Here is a 22,302-nt window from a genome sequence, read left to right as displayed (position 1 = left end):
AATATGTAATTACCTTCGTGTGCGACTGACAGGTTAACAAAATGTTCAATAACAGTATTTTTTTCAATCAAATACAGTCGGTTCTTTTGTAAGGTCGTGCAAACCTTTCCACCATTTGTCATCAAGTTGGAGAGAGTCTCAGAAGAAAACATGAGTATACTTAAAGGAAACCTTGAAATACGATGGATTCCGTACATCATGGTTGTTTACAATACTTCTTTGTCTTTGTGTCCATCATACTGGACATTCATGTGGGATGAAACGTATTACCGGTTTTTAACCATAAAATTCTGGTAAACTCATTAATCACGGCCGTCATCTTTAGGAATGCATGAGAACTGACCGACGTATGAGAAACTTGTCATAATGTGATGATTGTCACCTTACATCAAACGTTTGTAAGACTTTGTTGGTCATGTCTTCACACAGTTAATCACACATTTGATAAAAATAAATTTTTGCAGAATATATATGCATTTTAACATATTTTAAAGTCAAAAACCCTAGCGATCTCGTCTTTATCTTTCGTTTATTAAGACAAACCCTCTATCACATTACATGTATATTTTTTTTTCTTTTTCCATGACCTCAACTAATAAAAGGGAAACAGAAACTTATTCATATGGTAACAGGAACTACTGAATTTGTTTTCTGTGTGCATGATCATGTAATATAATAATCATAGAAAATTTTAGTTTTATGGAAATTATCCTGTCTTTTAGGCTGCATTAGTACCAGTCAGATGAGCCGATTGATCGTGTATACGTCGGTAATGTGAAGAATTTGTGAAAAATTTAAAGAGAAGATTAATTCTGTTCTGATTAATGTAATAGTAAGCGTATGTAAAACACTTCTTTGCAATAACATTTATTGAAGATTACAAGACAGATCATGAGTTGAGATGACATGTACAAGTACATGACAAAGCGGTAAGTAATAAAACCCTGGTTCTGTAAATCAACCCGTACTTTACAGAACACAAGTAGTGACGTTTTTATTGAAAACACGATCTTTTCTTCATTCAATGTCTTACATGCAAGCATTATGTAACATCAAGGGACAAAACTCTGAGAGGCCTCGTGTACAATGTGGCAGTTCACGCCTGATTGGTCGCTGTAGGTTTGTCAGTACCAATCAAACGCCAATAATCCCATCATCTGCGGTGAAGACCTTTACGACGTAACAACTGTAAAATAGTAATGTACATCTCGTTTAACGTGCGTAAAGTCTAAATAAACTACAATCCTAGTATCAATTAAGGTAATATATTTATCAATTATCAGTGTCTCGCGAATCGTAAAAAGCTAGTTAAGGAGATCAAACTTTATTCCGGGAAAAATACGTAGCTTCACCTGAGGAGTTGCATAGAAATATCATTAAAATGACAGCAAGTCAACCGCGGGTTATCAGAGTCTTTAATGATCATGGAGATCATTTAAAATACAACATAAATTGTTTAGCAGATTCTAATTGTGACATGCTTTTAATTACTCAATTTTGATCTATTGTTTGCGGTGAGGAAAATGAAAACGTTATGTCAAGGTAACAATTACGAAACATTATTATTTTTTTTAGAAAACATCCTTGATAACACAATTAGGTTTTGTGTGGTATTCTTTGTTTCTTCTTTGCCTTCAAACACTTCATTTTAAATTGAAAATTTGATATTTTAGCCCTGTAATGATGTTCGTCAAAGTAAAGAAAATGTACATTATCATCATACAATAAATATGAATACACAATAGACAAGTTACATTATGAGTTTTGAAAATGACTCCATACAAGGAAAATCCGAACCCATATTTATTACCATATTTATGATATTCTATTAGCGGTCGTTTTTGGAAACAGAGGACGTAAACGTGAACAGCTGAGGACCTTGATTGCTGTGCATTGCATTCTTTGTAATCGTATTCACTTCTAAAAAAAACTATTTTTTTTTTTTTACAGAATGCTATTTCGTGCTATTGGTATGTGGTAAACACGGGGGCCCCATTTGTCACCAGACTTGTCAAATCTCCTCGTTTGATGTTTCTGTCCCACAAGTCAGGAAAAAGAAAACCTTCTGACGTTGATATATACCTAGAGAAAGTCGAACAGAGAAAAAGTGTGTGAACGTCTTCAAAATCTAGATGTAATATTATCTAGCGAGTCTGGAAGAAAAGAATGTTATTCTATCATGTATATCTGTCAAGTGTTTATAAATAAGATACAGTATTTGACACTTTAAAGATTCTTTAATATAAATCCGTTTATTTATTTATTTTATAAAACAAAGTACTTTACAGTAAAAAAACATCCTTCAAATAAATCCCTTTATTTTTTTTCAATATCAATATAAGAGGCACTTCCTAAAAACTTGCACAATATCTATATTTCAAAAATAACGTTTCAACTTAACAATTGCGTCGTTAATGTGTAAATGTGTTGTTTTGTAAATGATGAAACTTTTAGGTTAAAAAATTCAGTTTAAATTAACTCCCACTTGAAAATATATATCTGTAAGAGCTTCTTAGGTCATGGTTCTATTTCAATATTATAGAACACTGATAATTAATTTCCAGGAAATCTAGACAGACCAAGACCAAGAAGACAAAGTTCGGAATATCAATTAAATGAGTTTAAAACTATACATGTAAGTTTATTTTCACTACAGTTTTCATTTAAATGCAATTTTTCTCATCTAATTTATGTTTAAATCATAACAATTTTTCAAAAAAAAAATTGTACTAAACTCGTTGATATTTTCACCTTGTGCTTCCAATGTAGCTGATAGGTGTAAGAATAATGTAAGAACATTGCATACTTGTAGAATTCCTTGTATAGTAGAGATGTGCATGATGTTCTAACCAGAAAAAGACTGTAAACTATGTCTTTTACACAGAATATACATGTAGTTACTTTACAATATGGATCAAAATTAAGTACAATAATATTAACAATATTAAGCCGAAATTCTAGGAATTAAGAGACGTACTGAATTAAAACCTTTTGTGATAGAATTTATTCTACACCAGGGAATATATACATATTCCATTTTCGTGGATACACCTTACTCACGAACTTACAAGCTCATTCCAATAATGTAAATGATTCCTTGTTTGCCTACGATATAAGTTCCCACTACTGTGTTATTATTATACATGTATAAATATCCACGAACTATCACAAAGAATTAATTGACATCCAATATTATTTTCTAACTAATCATCTGAATTTTAACCTTTAACCCCCCCCCCTCCTTTTAAGGTTTACGATCTTTTGAACAGTTGAAGATTCATAATAAATTAGCCAATCAAAAAAGTAACCCAGACATTCGTTCATCTCTTGCGTCATAATGGAAAATGACAGACCCAGTGTTCTTTAAAGTTCAACAATAAATCATCCTCTCTCTATAAGTAAATGTAGATTATTATTCGTTATTTTTTTTTAATCTTTGTCCGGTTAAAATAATACTTGTTTCTGTTTCATTTTTTAAATTATCAGATAGTATAGAGAATGTACCATCAGCCAAATTACATCAACTTTTATGTATAAAATAAGACTACATGTAGATACATGGTCTTCTTTGTATTTAGGGGGTGTATCTGGCTTGTTTTGCCCTTTAACACGGATTTAGGCATACATGTATATGTTCTTCATTTGTTTTTCAACAAATTCTGCAAAGGCTTGAAATAAAAATTGAAAAACATAGAAACAACTCTATCGCATGATAGTTGGACCAAAAATTACTAACCCGACCTTCTTATCGGTAATAAGTGTCACAGCCGGTGCATTTATACACCTCGCCTCCATTATTGTAATTTTTTGTTAATTTACAGTTTCCAACACATGCTTTTGTAAATTAAGTGAATTAAAATTGTTGTTTGAAAAAAAATTAGGATGTAATGAATTTTGAAAATCTTGAGAATGTGGTTTAATAGTAAAATCTTGTAAGATTATGGATTATTTCCTGCGGACTTTTTCTGGCAACTAAAACATTCATTAACTTTAATTTGCCGATTTCAATAACCTGTTCACAAACTTTGAACTGTGATCTATTACAAACAACAGACACGTTTTTAACATGATAATCTTTAATATTCTAATTACAACCCTTCATTGTTCTCAATTCTGCAGTTCTACCTTGCCACTCAATTAATTTTCATTAAACTGCTGTTTTATCTCCTAACACCACGACTACAATCATGAAGTAAAGACTCCCCAGTCCCAAAGCAAGACAATAAATAAAGAGTATTGAGTTACTATGGATGGATTAGCACTCGTGCTTGTATTATCCAGGAGTAAGGTTATCCCCGGATACTGGTCGCCGGAGAGTCCACGCTTTGATTGGGTTACAGGGGGAGATCGTAAAACCTAAAGCACAGGTGGGTAATATACCCGCGCTACTTCCGTGAAGTCATCTTCATTAATGCCGGCTCATCATGCCAGACGCATACTGCCATTAACTGATTACTTCTACAGTTTGTAACCTAGCTGATACACTGTAACCTTCTACTTTAATTAATTGCTTGAATTTCTTTTGTATAGCAAAAAAAAAAAAAAAAAAAAAAAAAAAAAAAAAAAAATCAAAATAGTGAATAATTTTCAAGAATAATTTTCTAGTGATGTAGAAGACTTAAACCGTGTACCTTTCATTGTTTTCGTTTAGGGGGGCATTTTAACTTCTTTTCAATGGAAAGGTTTGGTATCTACATTACTAAGAGAACTTACTACCAGGCATATCATATACATATTTATACTACTCGCAAAAATACGTCTTTGTGCATGCTTCCTCCTGGTATGTCTTTATTTCAGATTTTAGTTTGTAACGTTCAGCTATAAAGTTGTATATGAACTTTCGTAGAAACGCAGACATTGAGTAACAGTATACAAACTAATGTATACGTATGTTTTAGGCCTCATTAAAATTTTGATACGTAGTTACCAAAATATCCCTATTATGCATGTCATTAACCATGAAAGGCATCGACGGTCATTTCTATTTGTAGCATTCGGAGTTGAAAAGTGAGTGCAGAAAGTATGGGGATAAGCGACACAAATATTTTGAACTTAGTTCATAAGTGTTATATGAATAGCAAGAATACAGAGAATGGACAAAACAATGCTTACTAATTTTGTGGTTGAATTAACAGATGCAAAAAAAGGAGAATAAACAAAATATAAGAATAGTCTGATTAATAGTGTCAATTTAGAAACTGTTGGATCGGGAGATATTTTCAGGCTTACGCATATCCTAAATATATCGGAAATATGGAAAATATGCTGTTCTACTAGTTGAATTGTCATCTTTGTCTTTTATACGCTGAAAGAAGGCAATGAAAATGCAATATAAAGAAGCTGTGAATTTATTTTCTATCCTTATTTGTGAACTCTTTGTGCTATCAATAATGTTCAAATAGCAGCCAGTGGATAATACATGCACGTTTTAGAATCGTCTTAAAGTATTTCTTAATCCTTCTATAATATCTGGGAAGGAAAACAATTCAAAAGTCCAAATGTAGTACGGATTAGACAGGCATCTCGGTTCTCACAAAAGAACACGCAAATATTTGCCGACTATCCCAGGAAGCACACAGAGGAGTCGGAAGTTTGTTACATGTACAATAGTTATAATATATATCATATATCAAAAGTATTTATAAGTAACACGTAACATGTTATATATTAACTTGGCTTGCCAGGATGAAACCAACAATAAAATATTTTCTGGAAAAAAAAAAACCTTTGGACGCCTTTTCTCTATAATATACAGTATCAAAATGAATATGAAATACTAAGCATAATTTTAAAATCTTTTTTTATTCAGTTTGATATGTCTTCTTGGGCAGAATTACTAGAACTGATTTCTCGTGCTATTTAAACCCTCCTTTAGACTCATATCACGTGACTCAAACTCGAATTTTAATGGATAACTTATTTCCAAATCTAAACGACAATGTATTTTCCGCTTATCTCCGTATTAGTTGTCCGCAACTCATCATATAAAAACAAATATCAAGCTTTTACTGTCTGGGTTCCAGAAATTACCGAATTTACGAATTCATACAGATCGTCTTAGTAACTAAACCGACCACTCGATTTTTGCAGAGGTGTATGTTACAAGCATCAAAGTTAAGTAGTTTTGTGCATTTCATCATTCACTCGACTCATGTACTTTTTTAGGGTTTAACCTATAGAAATTTTTTTCTGTATTTATGCGGAGCTGTATACTATGTTTATGCTATGTTTATCAAATTAATTAATTATTGCATAAAATTCAGTTTTCAGGAGGTCTATCATATATATATATACATATATATATATATATATATATATATATATATATATATATATATATATATATATATATATATATATATATATATATATATATATATATTTCTATACTTTTTGGAGCTTTGTACTACATTTAATTTGAGGGAAAGTAATTTTGAATTAATTTAATTTTATCACGAACTCCTTTTTAGAAAGTCTAATATATTTAGCTATTCAATACACTAAGTTAGTAATTTTATTTCAATAAAAATGAGAGCAAAAACAATAACGTTATTTTGTTTATCTTAAAAATATGTCACATATCATGCAAATCATCTGTTACTTAAATTTTCAATCAAAGTAATTGGTCATCTTAAAATATGTAGGTTGTTTCGTTACACTCGGACTCACTCTTTGACGTCCAACATTTCTAAATTACTAAATTTGGAATTTTTATCACAGTTCCTCAAATTCATCATTTTTTTCCTGAAGTGTTTTGATAGATGTTGGATCCCTAAAAACTCTGGTGTTTGACAGGGAGAAGATCTATGGCCGGCCTTGTCTACGAAAATTCCCTCGTATTGACATATGTCCGTCAATGCTCGAACGGCCAGAACAATGCTATCAGTGACGAATCGATGACATCAGCTCACCGCACCGTGAGTCTTGGGGAAGTACATGTAGGTTTCCTAGGTCTTCAATTAAGTTCCGTCAGTGACATTCAAAAATAGAATTTCATACTTGGTACTATTTTATTAGATTGAAGGAAGACGACTACTGGTGCATATTTCTTAGTAAATGGTTTCAAGACGAAATTTAGTATTTGGAAATTGTAACATTTTCTTAAAGAAACCAAAACATTGAGTAAAATAAATAAATAAATGAAAAATAAATCAATAATTAAATAAAGTAAAGGACTCAAGCATCCTTAGGTCACATATTAAATGTATGATTTTTTAAATGACTTAAGGTATTAAAACTAATTTTTGAAACATCCAACAAGTATTGAAATTGAACTTATTTAGCAAAATGTGTACCTACTAGATGTGCCTTTATTTTGTAAGCTGGTCAAATATTCTAAATTTGTGACATAACTTCTCACTCCCAAAATACTTCCTACATACACTAAGTTCCAAATTTAAAAAGAATGAAACATTTTATCTAAAGTATTTAACTGATCTGAAATATTATTGATCGGGGGAATAGCAAATAATTTATAATGAACCATAGATTTTAAACTCAATAAGTTATATCAAAAATAATTACTTATAAAGATCCATTCACAACAAGCATCTAATATGAAATACACTTTTGATTAGTAAATCTATAAACACAAGCTAAGGAACAGAAATTTCAAAAATTTCTTTTGATTACAATATAATCATCTTAATCCACGTAGAGGCACATATTGCACATCAGAGACCTTTTGGATATGATTAAGAATACCACTGCGAAATAAACATCTGTGTTTTAATGCTGTCAATGTGTGGTAATTAGCTGTACATATTGTTATACAGCCCTGGGCAATATTCTAACTTAAGTAATGCGAACTCTGTAATCATCAATATCGTTGTGTGGTAAGGTCCACACTGATAACAAATTAGTTTGCACATTTTATGCATGAAAGTCTATAAGCACGTGCTAGTACTACATAAGTAGATAGTTATTGTTTTTCTCATAATCATTAACCAATTCATTGATCAACTGATATTTAATAGCGGGCACGTGTGTTTATTTCCATTGTCAAGGCCTATATATTTCTTAAGGAAAAGACAATATAACTGTCCATTCGAACTTCGACTTTTTCGCTGACCTGAACCAGAGAAACTTTTCAGAACTTGGTGGGCTTTTTTCATTGTACAATATACCGATCTGTGATCTTAATTATATATTTTTAGGAGCAGTCACAGATACCTATGAACACCCTCCCCTCCACCAACTAAAAAAAAAAAGGATGTAGCCTACAAGTATTCTATGGATACTTTTGAAGTAGACTTTTTTCCAAATCGATAATACAGAGGAGTATATTGGATAAGGTTGGTTTTCGTATTTAATGTCTGTTCAGGTTTTAGGAAAAACTGGTTAAACAAGGGTCATGTTTAAAGTTTTCATTACCCGAAGAATGGCGTTCTCTTGCGCGTTATAGCTAATCACCATTTAGAAAATAGCAGGCGTTAGCTATTTTTAAACTGACAAAGTTAAAATCATTAGACAAAAAGGATAAATTAGATAATAATAGCTTCAAAATATCATTATCCGCATTTACATTTTATGAATTAAAAAAACATTACAACGTAGAAAATATTGTTAGTCACTGTATATGAATTTCTACAGTTTGTCGATGTATTCCAATTATCCATTACACGTGTTGCAAAACACCTTCATTAAAGTTTGGCTACCTTATCTAGAACTCATGAGTAAGGTATCTTTTACTGGGGTTGTACATGTAGTTTATTAATTCTTGAAGCCTTAAATTCCATATTCTTGTAAATGTTAATTTTATTTTGTACGGTTCTTTTCAGACCTGTATAACTTTTTTTTCGAAGTGGGGGGGGGGGGATAATTAGCATATTAAAAAAACATTAAAAAAAGGTTTGACAAGCCAAAAAATTCCATAATACTAAAAAAACTGCAAAACACTTTCTCTGAAATAAAGGGAGCCGGGAGGGGAGGGCAATTGAGTTAATTTTTTTTTATATCTTTCAAGTTTCATGTTGATTAATTGTTCAGACAAACCCATTGAGTTCTTAATCCTTTGTATCAAACTGACGGGCCTATAAACTTTCAAATCTTAAAACGACAGCTTATAATAATGACAAAAGGGAATCCGAAGAAAATATAATTAAATAAAATTTTCTGTATTTGGATATGGAATTTATTCAACTCTCGAGACAGTTTTTTCTTAATTGCAACTTGAACGAACTTGAAAATAAGACTTCGTATAATTCTTAAATATCTAATGGTATTTTACTAAACTGAGCTGTATTCAAGATTCTGTTGTTTACAATCAAACCTGGATATCCGAAGTTTTTAGATATCGAAATTAATGATTCGGTTGATTATGATTTGACTAAGGATGTTAACAGTCCTTGTTCGCCATTCTACAAGTTGTTGCTTTGCAAGGAGAGAAAAAAACGTGAAAGATTCTTTATAAATAATAAAGGTTAAGGTCATATAAGGAGGTCAAAGATTAAATATTGTGACATCATCCAGTGATTTAATTTTGTTTGTTTGTTGTTTAACGTCCCTCTCGAGAATTTTTCACTCATGTGCATGAGACGCCACCACTTGCCGGTGGAGGGCTACAAATTTTGACCTTTACTCGAAACTCAGGCCATTGAGCAGTGTGGGATCTTTTTCGTGTCAGCACCTACTGCGACACGGGACCTCGGTTTATACGGTCTCATCCGAAGGATCAGTCTCCACGTCCCGCAGTGGGATTCGAACCCGCGACGGAAGGATCAACTCCTTACTCCGCGACTCTAGAGCAGACGCTCTAACCACTGATTAAATTTTGTGCATTGAATATTTTTTATTTTCCAAAATATCTGAAACTATCGGCTCAATTTTCCTCACCTTGACACATTTTTATCTGGGTTCCAATTCAAGTATTCTGTTTATTTTTTTGTAAAAATTGAATTATACCTTTTCTCCTAAGAGAACCTAAGGTGAAGCATACTTACATGTGAATTTTCAATTCGTGGGCCATGTATATTCTATTTTTTCATCAAATTTTACTCAAATATCCGGTATCAATATAATTTACAAAAGTTTAGTAACAGTAAGGTTGTATTTATAAAAAGCATCTCACAAATTTGCAATAGATCGATTGGTAATTTTTAAATAATGCACAAACTCGAGTCAAATGTCTGGTTTCAGAATTTTCTTACAGGGGTCCAATAGGCCATATTTCAAACTATGTGGACAAAAAATGTGTGGTTAAATTTCCTTTATATTAGAGCCTCTGCATATAAAGAGAGAATTTGTATCCTAGAACAAAATTTCAAAGTTTCAAAAAAATTGAATTTGCTGAAAAAATTTGGCCCATCATTTGTGTACTACATGTACCTTAAATACTTTCATTTGCTTTTTGGAATACTGTTCTTTATATAAAGAAGAGCTGTGGATAAGAGCAACGAGAATGTAGAGTGTACAGGTATATATATTTTATTACATTATAACATAGACTATATATCTTTTCTTGTAAATCTTTCAATTGATATACCTCATCCTTGTAAAATTTATATTTAGCTCTACTCAGTTAATTCACATTTTTCAACATGATAGTTTTATTGTAAGAAATCAGTATCAGACTAAACATTTATCTTTTAAATGTTTATTTTAAAATATATTCAAAACCCAGTAAACAAAATAATTATCTATCGATATAACTTTTAAAAAAATCAAAAGTATAAAACACTTTTTTATCTTATCATCTGATACTTAAATATCTGGTTAAGATGAGCAATTGAAGGACGTAAATGGAAGGCATCAAAATACCTTTATGAAACGATATTTGGTATATACATTACTATTGGATACCATGAAGAGCATCACTTCCAAAGGCATTTCATTCAATTTTAAAAACAAAATCTGATTTTTTTTTCATGATATAAATGCAGATTTAATTAAATGAATTAATTTAATGAAAATTAAAAAAAATTAGGATCGAGAGTTTTAGAAAACTGGTTACTAACGAGCACTGGATATAGGGCCTGTTTTTCGCATTATACAAATATGGACTTGTATGTTGTTTTAGTGAAATAAACATAATGCTAAAGAAGCTGTCTATCCCTTGAATATACATGAAATATACAAAAGAAAAGTTAAAGAGAATAAAAAGAATAAACAAGGTGAAATGGTAAATGTTTACAAACAACTTGTATTTTGTGACATCATAGACATAAACTTGTAGATGTAGTTCTAGGAAAAGCAGTCAGCCAGAATCGTACTAGGTGTTTCCTAACATGCTATGAACACGGAAAAAAGAACAAAAGCAAGGGAGCGATAAAAAATGGTTGATAATGGGAGAAAATGTGTTCTTTTGAATTAAGATGCTGCAAAACTCCAAAGTAGAGAAATTTAAATCAAACTTTCTTGATTTTTGTGACATTAAATAGTGATTTTCAGCTTCTGAATTTTAGGAAAATTTCTCCTTTCCTGATATTTCCTACTGTACCATAATATTCTACACAACTTTTGTCAAAAACGTCGGCAGACGTTAACAACCAAGAATGATGGCAAAATTGAATGAACGAGTTTTTATGATTTAATCAGTGAATTATACATTTAAATGATTATTGCTATCATATTGCATATGTACAGCTGTATATTATCGACTTTTTAATCCTCAATTATGTTTTTTAATCTCGAGAAAAGATTTGTCATTACACAGATATTGTCTATTACATGCACCTCAGTGTTTTCGTTTTTCATTTGGCATATTATTTGCCTATCATTCATTATTTGTACATGCATATATAATTTACGATGTGATTTTAAACTCTTTTGTATAGTAAAAAATGTTCACAAAATCAATTTAACGGTAAAAATTTCATGTTTTAATTTTTAAATTAAGTTTGCATTTGTTCGGTTTTATTTACACGTATATAGAAAAATACAACCAAACATATGAATTTAAGAGCAATTAGACAAATGGTAGATACACGTTTTACATCTAATGAAGGAACATTTAAAAGTACCTCAGTGTGTGATAGCGTAGCAAAAATCCTTGTTGGCTCTGCCTTTTCCTTCTTTCCTAACTTAATGATTTATAAAGTCAGCATCAACATTTCATACAAAATATGTGAAATTTGTAATTTAAAGCGAAGATTTTGTTTTCTCTATTTTTTCAGACTTGGGCGGTGTGTCCTTATCTTGAACAATTCCTTAACAGACATCCCGTTCGAGAATTTTTCACTCATATAGAGACGTCGAGAATTTTTCACTCATATAGAGACATCACGATATACCGGTGAAGGGCTTCAAATTTAGACTCGGGGCCATTGATCAGTGAGGGAATCGACTGCCATGACATGGAGCCTCGGTTTTTAAGGTCTCATCCGAAGGACCCGCAACTTTTAAGTACCAGGACTTAGGAAAAATTCATCTAGAAATGCTCTGTATTTAGAACATTAGGTTGGGAACCATTAAATAAGAGAAGGGAAGACAAAACCTCTTGTTATTCTATAAAACTGTGTATGGTATAGCCCCTCTCTATTTGCAAGAAATGGTCCTACCTGGTCCTACCAAAGTATGGTTACAATCTTGGAAATATTGGTAATTTTAATTTTGTCATATCTCATATTTCAACACTTTTCTGCCTTCTACTTGAATAGTTCTAGAACAATTTACCATTAAAAACACAATATATTGATTCCTATTCAGGTTTTAAGAATATCCTAAAGAAACCTACTGTAGACAGAATAAAGAATATCAAGATCTTTAATTATGGTAATCGCAAGGAAAACATTATACATTGTCAACTAAAACATGAATCTAGTATTTTAAACACTCAGGTGTATATATATATATATATATATATATATATATATATATATATATATATATATATATATATATATATATATATATATATAAAATCAGTACTTAAGTGAAATGGCATCTTGTACTAAGTGCGGATATCATATTATCAGAGCGAGGAAAACTATCATCTTTTTTCTTGGATGCCCTGCCTATAATAATCAAAGCATGATACTTTTGAAAGTCTACAGAGTATAATAGAATTAGAAACCCTCTCTCAAATTCTGCATACTTTGCTGTTTGGTGATGGGCAATTAACAAATAAAACTGATTGTTCAGTTTTTGAAGCAGTCCAACTGTATATCAAGTTTTTAAAGAGAATTTGATATTATTTCATTTTTAAGTTTTACTTAATTTCCTAATATTTTGATATTCATACTTACTTCAAATCTCAGCATTTCCATGTATATGTTGTATTTTTCCTTGCATATTTCTCTTTTGCACTTTCTTTCATTTTTTTCCTTATCATTCAGTTTCGTTGCTTGTTCCAATTTTATTTACTTATTTACTTATTATAATTATTATTTTCCTCTTTTTTTGTATTTGTCTTTTGCACTTTATTTATTTACTTGTTTAGTTTTGTTGTTTGTTTGCACTCTTATTTTCTTTTCATTATATTGTATTGAACACGTTTTATGGAAAAATAAGTATGAGCGCAAGTTTGTCGGCTCATCGCCTTTTATTATAACATTATCTTGTTCAATATACAACTACAGTTTTCATAAGAACTGCCCACAGATATGCGCTATGTATTAAGTCGATATAAGAATACATGCTAAGTAATAACTCTTGTGTATATATAATTTATCTTCTTCATTTCATCTTTTTTCTAGTTTACAATAGAAATTAATACAACTTATTATGAATTACTTCATCATGATTGTAAACCATTGTCAATTCTTAACATTTGTAACCTTGACCTTCTTGGAGAGGACTTATATAGGCCATGCCTGATGTTCAATCCAATTATGTAAACTAACTTTACATAATAAAATACTGATTGAATTAAATTAAGGGACAGTTGCTACCCATTTTTCATCGACTTAGTTCAGTTGCGACCCGGGCTAGAACAACGACTTTACGATCGCTAAGCGAGCGCTCTACCGAATGACGTACCGTGACTGTAAGAAAGGAGAAGGGTGTATTTTTCTTCATTTTTGTTTAAATTTTTATTTTGGCTTTCTAAAATAGATTTTATTTGTAATATGTAGCATTTTTTTTTATTATTAACCAAAGAAGGGTTCGTAAACCAGCACTGGCTACATTTTATAAGAATCGATTTGGGTGCAGCTTTTTGTTGAAGTTTCGAAAGTTCATTTGCAATACCTCGATATTTTGAAATCGTATGTACAGTTATAAGAAAATATCCAAAAAAACAATTCTATGTTAGAATAAAATGTATTTTTCCACCACATTACGATAAAGGGTATAAATATTAATGACCTGACAGGTGTTTTGAACACATCACGTGTACTATGTAAATTTCAATATGGAAATTCGACGGAAAAGGTGTCGGAACTTGGGTTAATAAAGTGTGACTTATTCCAAACAATGTATGACTGTTTATACACTTAATTTAAAATAGAATTTTACTGCTGGGACTTCAATATTGAGGAAAGAAATCAGATGGGTGCATTAAAGTTTAAAATTTCTTCTCATTTGTATGAATAATTCTTCATGCCATCTCAATTTAAAATTCTTCATTGTGACAATTTCGTTAATATATGTTGAGTTAATTATTAGTAACTGACGAGGCAAAAAAAAAAAAATTATCGATGTACAAAAATCGATTCTTTAATTGTTCGAGACTCGGTTTACATGCACATAGCTGCATTTTAGCTGCATACAACTTCACAGATAATGCAGCGAGGAGGGTATTGACGTTTGGCTTTCCTGTAGCAGGAGTGAAGATGAACTTAATTAGCTGTCTGAGTTTATTACCAGGATAAAGCTTCTACTGAACATTCCGATATTACTTATAGATCGTCTTATGTCTCTGCAGTCCCAAACAGCTTTCAAAGAAAGTGCCCATTTTGAGAATTGTTTTTAACTTTTGACTATTGCAGTGTATTAACCTCTTCTCATCATGAAATAAGAGAGTCTTGTAGAATGCTGTCGTGGCTTGAATTGTGGTGTGAAAATAAAATACACCTGTTGTCTACGCTTACTTTAGGAATGGTGTTCTGTGTAAGAGAAAAGTACCTCAAAGGAATAGAATATGTAATACTTTTAGAATTAAACACAAACTTTGATTTTAAGAAACTGAGATCGTTACTTGCATTTCAAATTTGAGTTTTACTTTTAAAATGAAAGCGAATATTAATACAGATAATTAGAATAGAGTATTTTCAAAAATGACTGCACTTGTCGAAACACATACTTAATTTTCAGAAGTAAAATTAAGGTTTAAATTACCATTTTGACTTCTGCAGACATTTAGAGCACTTTTGCCCTGTGCCATTAAGTGTATTAGCTTCCATTCCGTGTGTTCCTGACAGGTGATTAGTCCAACCCCGCCACCTTGTCATACACTTAAGGAAGATCACCCATTAGCTTCCTTTAAGGTCATTATTTTAGGAAATTGAGTCAAAAAGACTTTTAATTGGCTGTTCTATAATAAAAAATCTGTTACATGCATTTTTTTCTGTTTTTAACATACCCTGTAAACGATTTGTTGAATTTAAGTGCCCGAATTGTTTGAAAATTTTCTATTTTAATTTGATTTTTTACTTGCCTTTAATACTTTCCCTATCTGATCATTCAACCGATAGGGAAAATATTAAAGGGGGGGGGGATAATCTTCAGGTTCATGGGGCATTATTTTGCGATTGCTTTTGTTTATTTATTTAGTTTGTGTTTATTTTAATTTTTTTTTGCATCTGAGGTTAATATAATTAACAAAAGAAAAAATGGTTTATACGTCCAGTCGAAATGTATTTTGGCAAAATAAATTGAATATATCGAATATAGTAATAAATTGGAACACATTGAAAAAATTTAAAATGAAAAAAAATACTGATCCTTTTTTAATCATCTAAGAAGATATACTGTAAAAAAGAATGATCTTTTTCAATCTTTAGTGGATTATTATTATAATTTTTATCATTATTATTTTTTAAATGTGTAGTTATATTTTTTAAAAGCTAATCGTTGTCGTTAAGACATTCAGTTTGTATTTCGAGAGTTGCAAAGTATATAAAGTCAATACACTATACATAAAAGTATTACTTCGCCATCGTTCTATTCATAAAAAAATCGTGTTTCTACCGATTTTTCGAAAAGCCTACATTATGTAATTCAAAAGACTACATTATGTAATTTAGTGGTTATCCCACGCATGACGTTTGTCAATTTAAAATCAGCAAGATTCCTTTTTTATGGTTCATCCCGTAATATACCGGTATACACCAATACATTTTTAGATATCAACTGAAATATAATGTTTTTAGTTTAATTTTTGATTCGAACTATTTAGCTGGAAACAAGAAAAATAACTGCAATTTATATACTTTCTGGGCACGATGTCCATTACTCCAATGCGATTCTTGAAAGTAAGTCAATGCAGATGTTCTTCTTCAGGAGTTTATTTTTTGGTATTTTGCTCTATGATCCCAAATTGGCAGTTAAAATTCAGTAGAATTTGTTTTTAAGATTTAAAACGGTATATTTTCAAAATTGAAAAAGTTCGATAATGGTAAAATTTAATACACACATGAATTCAACATTGTGTTGTACACGTGTGCAAATACATTTAATACACTTGTACAAGTACATTTTAAGCCTCTTACAATTCCCTATTGTCAAGTGAATAGCTTTCTAAAGAAAATAATTGTTGTCTAAATTTGCTGTTTTGTTTCTGGAAAAATGACTCCATGTTAAAATTTTAAATCTAAAGTTGAAATATATCTACAGTTGATATTTATAGATAAGTTTAAACTTTAGATTTAAACTTTTCATGTACCATTAGTACATTTAAAAAAAAAATCGGTAGAAAATTGTATGACCTTTCCACCCTAGACAGGTGGCATAACTGAACTCTAAATTTGTATAAGAATTCTCTTTGTCATCATTTTCAAAAATTAACGGAATAAAAAAAGTAATATTTTAGATCTTCTTCTCAAGAATTCATTTGTACATGTATTTGTCCATGTCTTATAGACCAAAGGTATAACATCTACTGTAGTATAAAACAATACAAAGACGGAAGATAAATTATATTTCATTTATTTTTCCATATAACATTTGGTTTGAAATTGACCCACTGAGAGACTCCCCTAACTGGGGAGAAACGGGTACCTTTCGTTTTGGGACAATGTAATATATGTATTCGTTTTGTAAAAAGTATAACTTAGACTGACATAACAACAAGAAGGGGAGGATCCAGCCTCTCTACACACCTAAGTGGAGTGGGTTGGATTTGCTTTGGACTATACCAGGAATAACCAGTTGTAATCAAAACAAAAAATGATAAATAAAATCATGTAAGCTAAAACTTCATGACATCATTAAAAAAATGTCCACGATGTTTGTCATGTATGTTTGAAGAAAAAATAGAATATTTACTTCCTGAATTGTATATCAAAATTCTTTTTCTCTCAATACATTTAACTGTAAATAAGGTAAATCTTTTACCGCGAACATATTTCGATCGCTACACTCCCTGCGGCAAACTCCTATTTGGACTGCAAATTTTCACTTACAACACGTTTTCCGTTCTTGTTTAGTAACTGTTTTTAGAAATTGTCTTCGGTGTTTTTAAGTTAAAAACAAATGAAAACTGGGTGTAGCATGATGTCGTGACATTCCACGGAATTTACCATTATTTACTTGATAAGAAATGTTTCTTTAGCAAAAGCTGAAATGCGTATTATCTAAGCTTAACAGTAAATCAATAACTTTGGTGTTCTTAATTTTATCATTTAAAGAAAAAACTCAATGTTATATTAAAAATTTAAAAAAACACAGAAAAGAATCAATAAATATGTTTCTAGAGACAAGTTCGATAGATGTTTTGTTAACACTATGAATGGTATTCTGCATTACGGACAATCGTACTGGTAACTGTCTACAATTTACACAAAGAAATAATGAAAATGTATAATACTCCACTTGTATGATAAAAAAAAATGTTCTAGCATACGACTGGGTCACGTGACACACAGAACAATATTTACACATGTAAAATAGTCTTGTACACACTCTATACTGAAATAATAAAACACACAGTGAGCATTTTCCCTGCTTTTGGTACAGAAGCGATAAATATCGTCTTTGTCAAGGACTTTTCTACTTGGCTACTGAGGGTCCACTTCTTAAACCTCCGAATCATCCCGCCCCACGAGAATTCGGACTTGTATCCCATCTATAGGACCATTACACTTTGCTTCAGCATTTAATCAGTGTTATTGTTCTCCTAGTGATGAACATATCTCATGCCTGAACTGCGCCTGCGTGATGAGCCTGTTGAAGCAGATGGTCTTTGCTGTCGTCCCCATCTCTTATCCTCGCTTTTGCGCGTTCATTCAGCTTCTTTCGTTTCATTCGACGATTCTGAAACCACACTTTGACCTGTCGCTCGGATAGTTGGAGTTTACATGAAATTTCCCATCGCTTTTGACGAGTTATATAAGAACTGTTCAAAAACTCATTTTCTAACACCATAGTTTGATATCGCGTGTATGGTTTCCGTTTCTTTCTGCCTTTGGACTCTGTAAAGAAAGAAGTATGATATCATAAACTGAGATTTAGAGAGGCTTGTTCAGGACATTGTAGGACAACCTTTTAACTACAGTTCAGAGATCGGCATTGAAGACCGTGTTATCGACCTTAATACTGCCAAACAATCACGTAAGGACATACTTTACGAAGTCTGAAACACCTATTTTCTGAAACATAGAAAATTATAATGCAAATTTGAAATATTTCCTCGTACATTTCCTTCCATCAAAGTTATTCTTGTTGAAAATTTACATTAAAGAATGTTTTGCGAATCGCTTAGTGTCGTTGAGATTTGTAACAAACTGTCTTTCGGAAACCAAAGCATGTTTACAAAGGTGTCTTATACAAAGGGAAATCTCCTATACTAGCCGCAAAAACAGTTATATACATTCAAAAAAAAAATTAAAGAAAGTTTTCCTTTATTTCAAGATTGGACCGCTATTTTAATTCACATGGATTGTTAGAAATATCTCCATAGGTTATACATGTACGTATTACTGCGTCAAAGTTATACATCAATAAGTTACAGACATCTTAGGATTTTAGGACAATAGGATACTATTGGGTCTGATATTATCCGCCCAATTATGTTGAATTGACAACATGAAATCAAGCATATGTAACCACTGTTGTGTTTTGTCCAAAGTTTGTCCATAATGCGGTGCACTGGGCCGTAAACAGCCATCTTTGATGTCCGTGGACCACAATACAAAGCTTAGTAAAGCATTCGGGCGTGAATCTGTAATGATGGGGCAACCAGTGCTTAGGGAGTTAAATGTATCTTTTTAAAAAAAATTAAGCGAGACTAAGAAGAAATTCAACATAAGGAAATAAAAGCAACATTTTTTTATTTATTTCTTGATGTGTTTTGTTTACAAGCCATTTACGTTAATACCAATACGTGATCTAATTTTTCGTGCATGGATAGGTTCGTATTATGGGGCTGAGAAAAAGTAAAATGAGGGGAAATTTGAATAACAATCCGGATTATAACCATAAAATTCATAAGAAATCAATATGTAAATAATTTGTTGAAATTTTATACCAAGCGATTTCAAGGTAGAATTGTCAAATCCATCCGTTCTATGCATTTCGTGCGGGATATCATTATACGGCAGAAATTGACTATCGTCTCTATTTACTTGTTTCTGAATTTCGTATCGTATTTATGCAACTTATGGCATATTAATTCATTAATTTATGTTGCCATTTTTTTCATTAAATGTCATATAAATAAAGTGTTTTTGGATTTTTTTGGATTGTATTTCCTAGTGACCGCGAAATCCCATTGTTGCCTTCCTGGCAGCTATGAAATTTGCACGGCGTTTTTCCGAATTACGGAGTAATAAGATATAAACCAATGCAACACTTCTGACTTTTTATTTTAATTTGTTTGAGATAGCTTTACTTGTTCGTTAATAATCGTTATTCAAAGTCTGGATATTTGCTACCTTCCTATATCCATTTACGTCGGTCGTCAATTTATTAGTTGTTCATACTTCATTGTAACGGATGTTGCTAAAAAACGTAACATTTTCAAAAATGCATCAAACAATGCACCGTTATTCACACTAGTGCATTAGTGTTCATTTCCATGGTTTACGTAAAAAAAAAACCTAAGGGAAGCAATGTGTTTGTGACTATAATTTTAAAGTTTTTCCTTACAATTACTAGTATTAGAGCCCTCTGTCCCATAAGTATAAGTTTTCACATCTTTACTCAAAATGGAAATTTTTCACAAAATTTAAAGCATAAATTTCAAATGCATAACAAGTCGCCAAATTATCTGACCATGACGTTGTGCGAAATAATATAGCCTTAATGCATTTCATAACAAACAACCGGAAAATCACATTCGCTTAAATGTTCCTTAAAAGGATGTTTTCTGTCACAAAAAAGGTGAGATTTTAAATGTGTTTAGATTGAGACGATACACCAGTCTTGAAATATTCCTTGTTTATACTCTGTTTCTTCACCCTCTGATATGTTGTTCTGGCGAGCTTGATTTTGTAGCTATTTTTAACCAGGGGAATATTGTTTAATTAATGTAATAAATATTAGAGTTGGGGCCCAAAACGGTGAACTTTGGAAAAAGCGAAGGTCTCAATTAGCGGAAGTGTGAAACTAACAGCTGATCCCCGAACGGTGTCTTATGTGATCCAGAAACAATAATTTGAAAATTGATGCCAGCTTAGTCTTTTGACAAAATGGACGACTTACGACCCCCCATGGACAATTAACTAAATAAGATCAATACTGGATTATTATTTTTTTTTTGTTCCAAACATGCTGGTGCCGTCGAACACATACATGTATGCAATATGCCTAATGTAATAGTTTGTCTTAAAGGAAAAAAAAAACTTTTGATATTTGTATATCATTTATCTAGGATACTTTTTTTTTGTTAGAAAGTCATTCTCCGAAGATTTTGAATTAACATGCCTCTGTAAAAATGATTTGCAATTTAACCACCGATCGTCCATGTATAACGACTTTCGCACCTGTGTCTGCTATACTCGTATGAAAATAAGAAGTCTGGTTGCACGCGGAAACTTCAAAGGTGCAAGTCTATGATATGAAGGGTGCAGAGAGCCTATATATGTAATTAATGTGATTTCTGCTTGCCAGTGGACAAAGCTGTCAGTAATGTGTTAAATTCGGGCGGGACAGTGACGCAGTCATTAGTGTAAATGATAGATGTCCAGTACGATTCTAACCTTCGACCAAATGAAATATGAAATATTCCTCTGTTTTTATTTAAGAAATTGCAATGAAGTCGTGTAACTGAATTAAAATTTGTCGACTGTTCTCATACAGAAAAACAAAATTCAGCATATCCTTGTTTTGTTTGATGAGATGAGAAAGTGATCTTAACCAAGATAAATGTAGTTCCTAAGCTCTACTTTGCATGTATGGGGCATTTAGGGTATATTTTTTCGATAATCGCCCCAGAACCGATATGCTTCATTTCTGTTTAGATCTCAACATCAGATACCGTGCTGGTGTTAACACACGTCTTCAATTTCTGTATTTATGATGCGAAAAAACGACAATTCTAAACATGTCTAACACTCCTTAAACACACATCCTAATTATTGAATTTAAATAACAAAACAAAAGTACATCAGGTGGCGACTGTACACCATCGACAAAAACCAAAAACAAGATATTTATTTCTGTTTTAAAAAGGTATTTTCATAAACAGGAGTAATACTACATGTAAGTGCGTCTTCATTTAAATCTGTTGGCTGCATTTCTGCTCACTCGAAAAAATTTTCACTCGAATGCTTATATTATATTTGTTCTTCATGTTTCTACATCACACGTAAATAATTTCCTGTATGAATAAATCATTTTCTGTATTTAAAAAAAAATCCATGTTGTTAAATATTTCTATGATATAAGGAAGACCGGTATATCGATCTCTATGTGTATGGAGTCTTGGGATGGTAGGGCTGACCGATTTAAAAGTCAAACTATTCATATCAAAAATGAATTTAACTATAATTTGTTGGAAATTTTATTGCGTTTCGATACGTTATGTTTGTTTTAAAATTTTTGATAAACCCACGAGAGATTCATACGGACACAAAAACCTGTTTCTGACTTTCATTCATCCTGCAACAAAAAACGAACTTTACGGTTGACAACTTAAATAAATGCAAATAATTCATGAGTTTATTTCCGTAATTCTTATTATGTTAATACATGTTTGTATGATTACATAAGAAAACTGAACTTGCTCCTTGACGTGGAGTTGTTTTTATTTCTCATCCAAAGAAA

The 22,302-nt window shown here is 31.4% G+C and overlaps 2 protein-coding genes across 6 annotated transcripts in view; both read right to left on the bottom strand.

The window, feature by feature from the left end:
* LOC133187205 (coatomer subunit zeta-1-like) overlaps positions 1 to 22,302 on the bottom strand; it is a 406,408-nt gene that overhangs the window by 106,370 nt on the left and 277,736 nt on the right. The window lies entirely within an intron of this gene.
* LOC133186728 (homeobox protein abdominal-B-like) overlaps positions 17,010 to 22,302 on the bottom strand; it is a 123,479-nt gene continuing 118,186 nt past the window's right edge. For all 5 annotated transcript variants that reach the window (XM_061322005.1, XM_061322007.1, XM_061322006.1 and 2 more), the window contains one exon: positions 17,010 to 18,509. In XM_061322005.1, coding sequence (XP_061177989.1) covers positions 18,232 to 18,509 — 278 coding nt within the window. In that variant the 3' untranslated portion in view covers positions 17,010 to 18,231. The remainder of the gene's footprint in view (positions 18,510 to 22,302) is intronic.

This window comes from Saccostrea echinata, unplaced genomic scaffold (assembly GCF_033153115.1).
Source record: "Saccostrea echinata isolate AGI-Se365-2 ecotype Australia unplaced genomic scaffold, CSIRO_AGI_Sech_v1 ptg000014l, whole genome shotgun sequence".
Lineage (NCBI taxonomy): Eukaryota > Metazoa > Mollusca > Bivalvia > Ostreida > Ostreidae > Saccostrea > Saccostrea echinata.
Note: the sequence above shows the minus strand (reverse complement) of the source record. Positions and strands in the feature narration are given on the sequence as shown.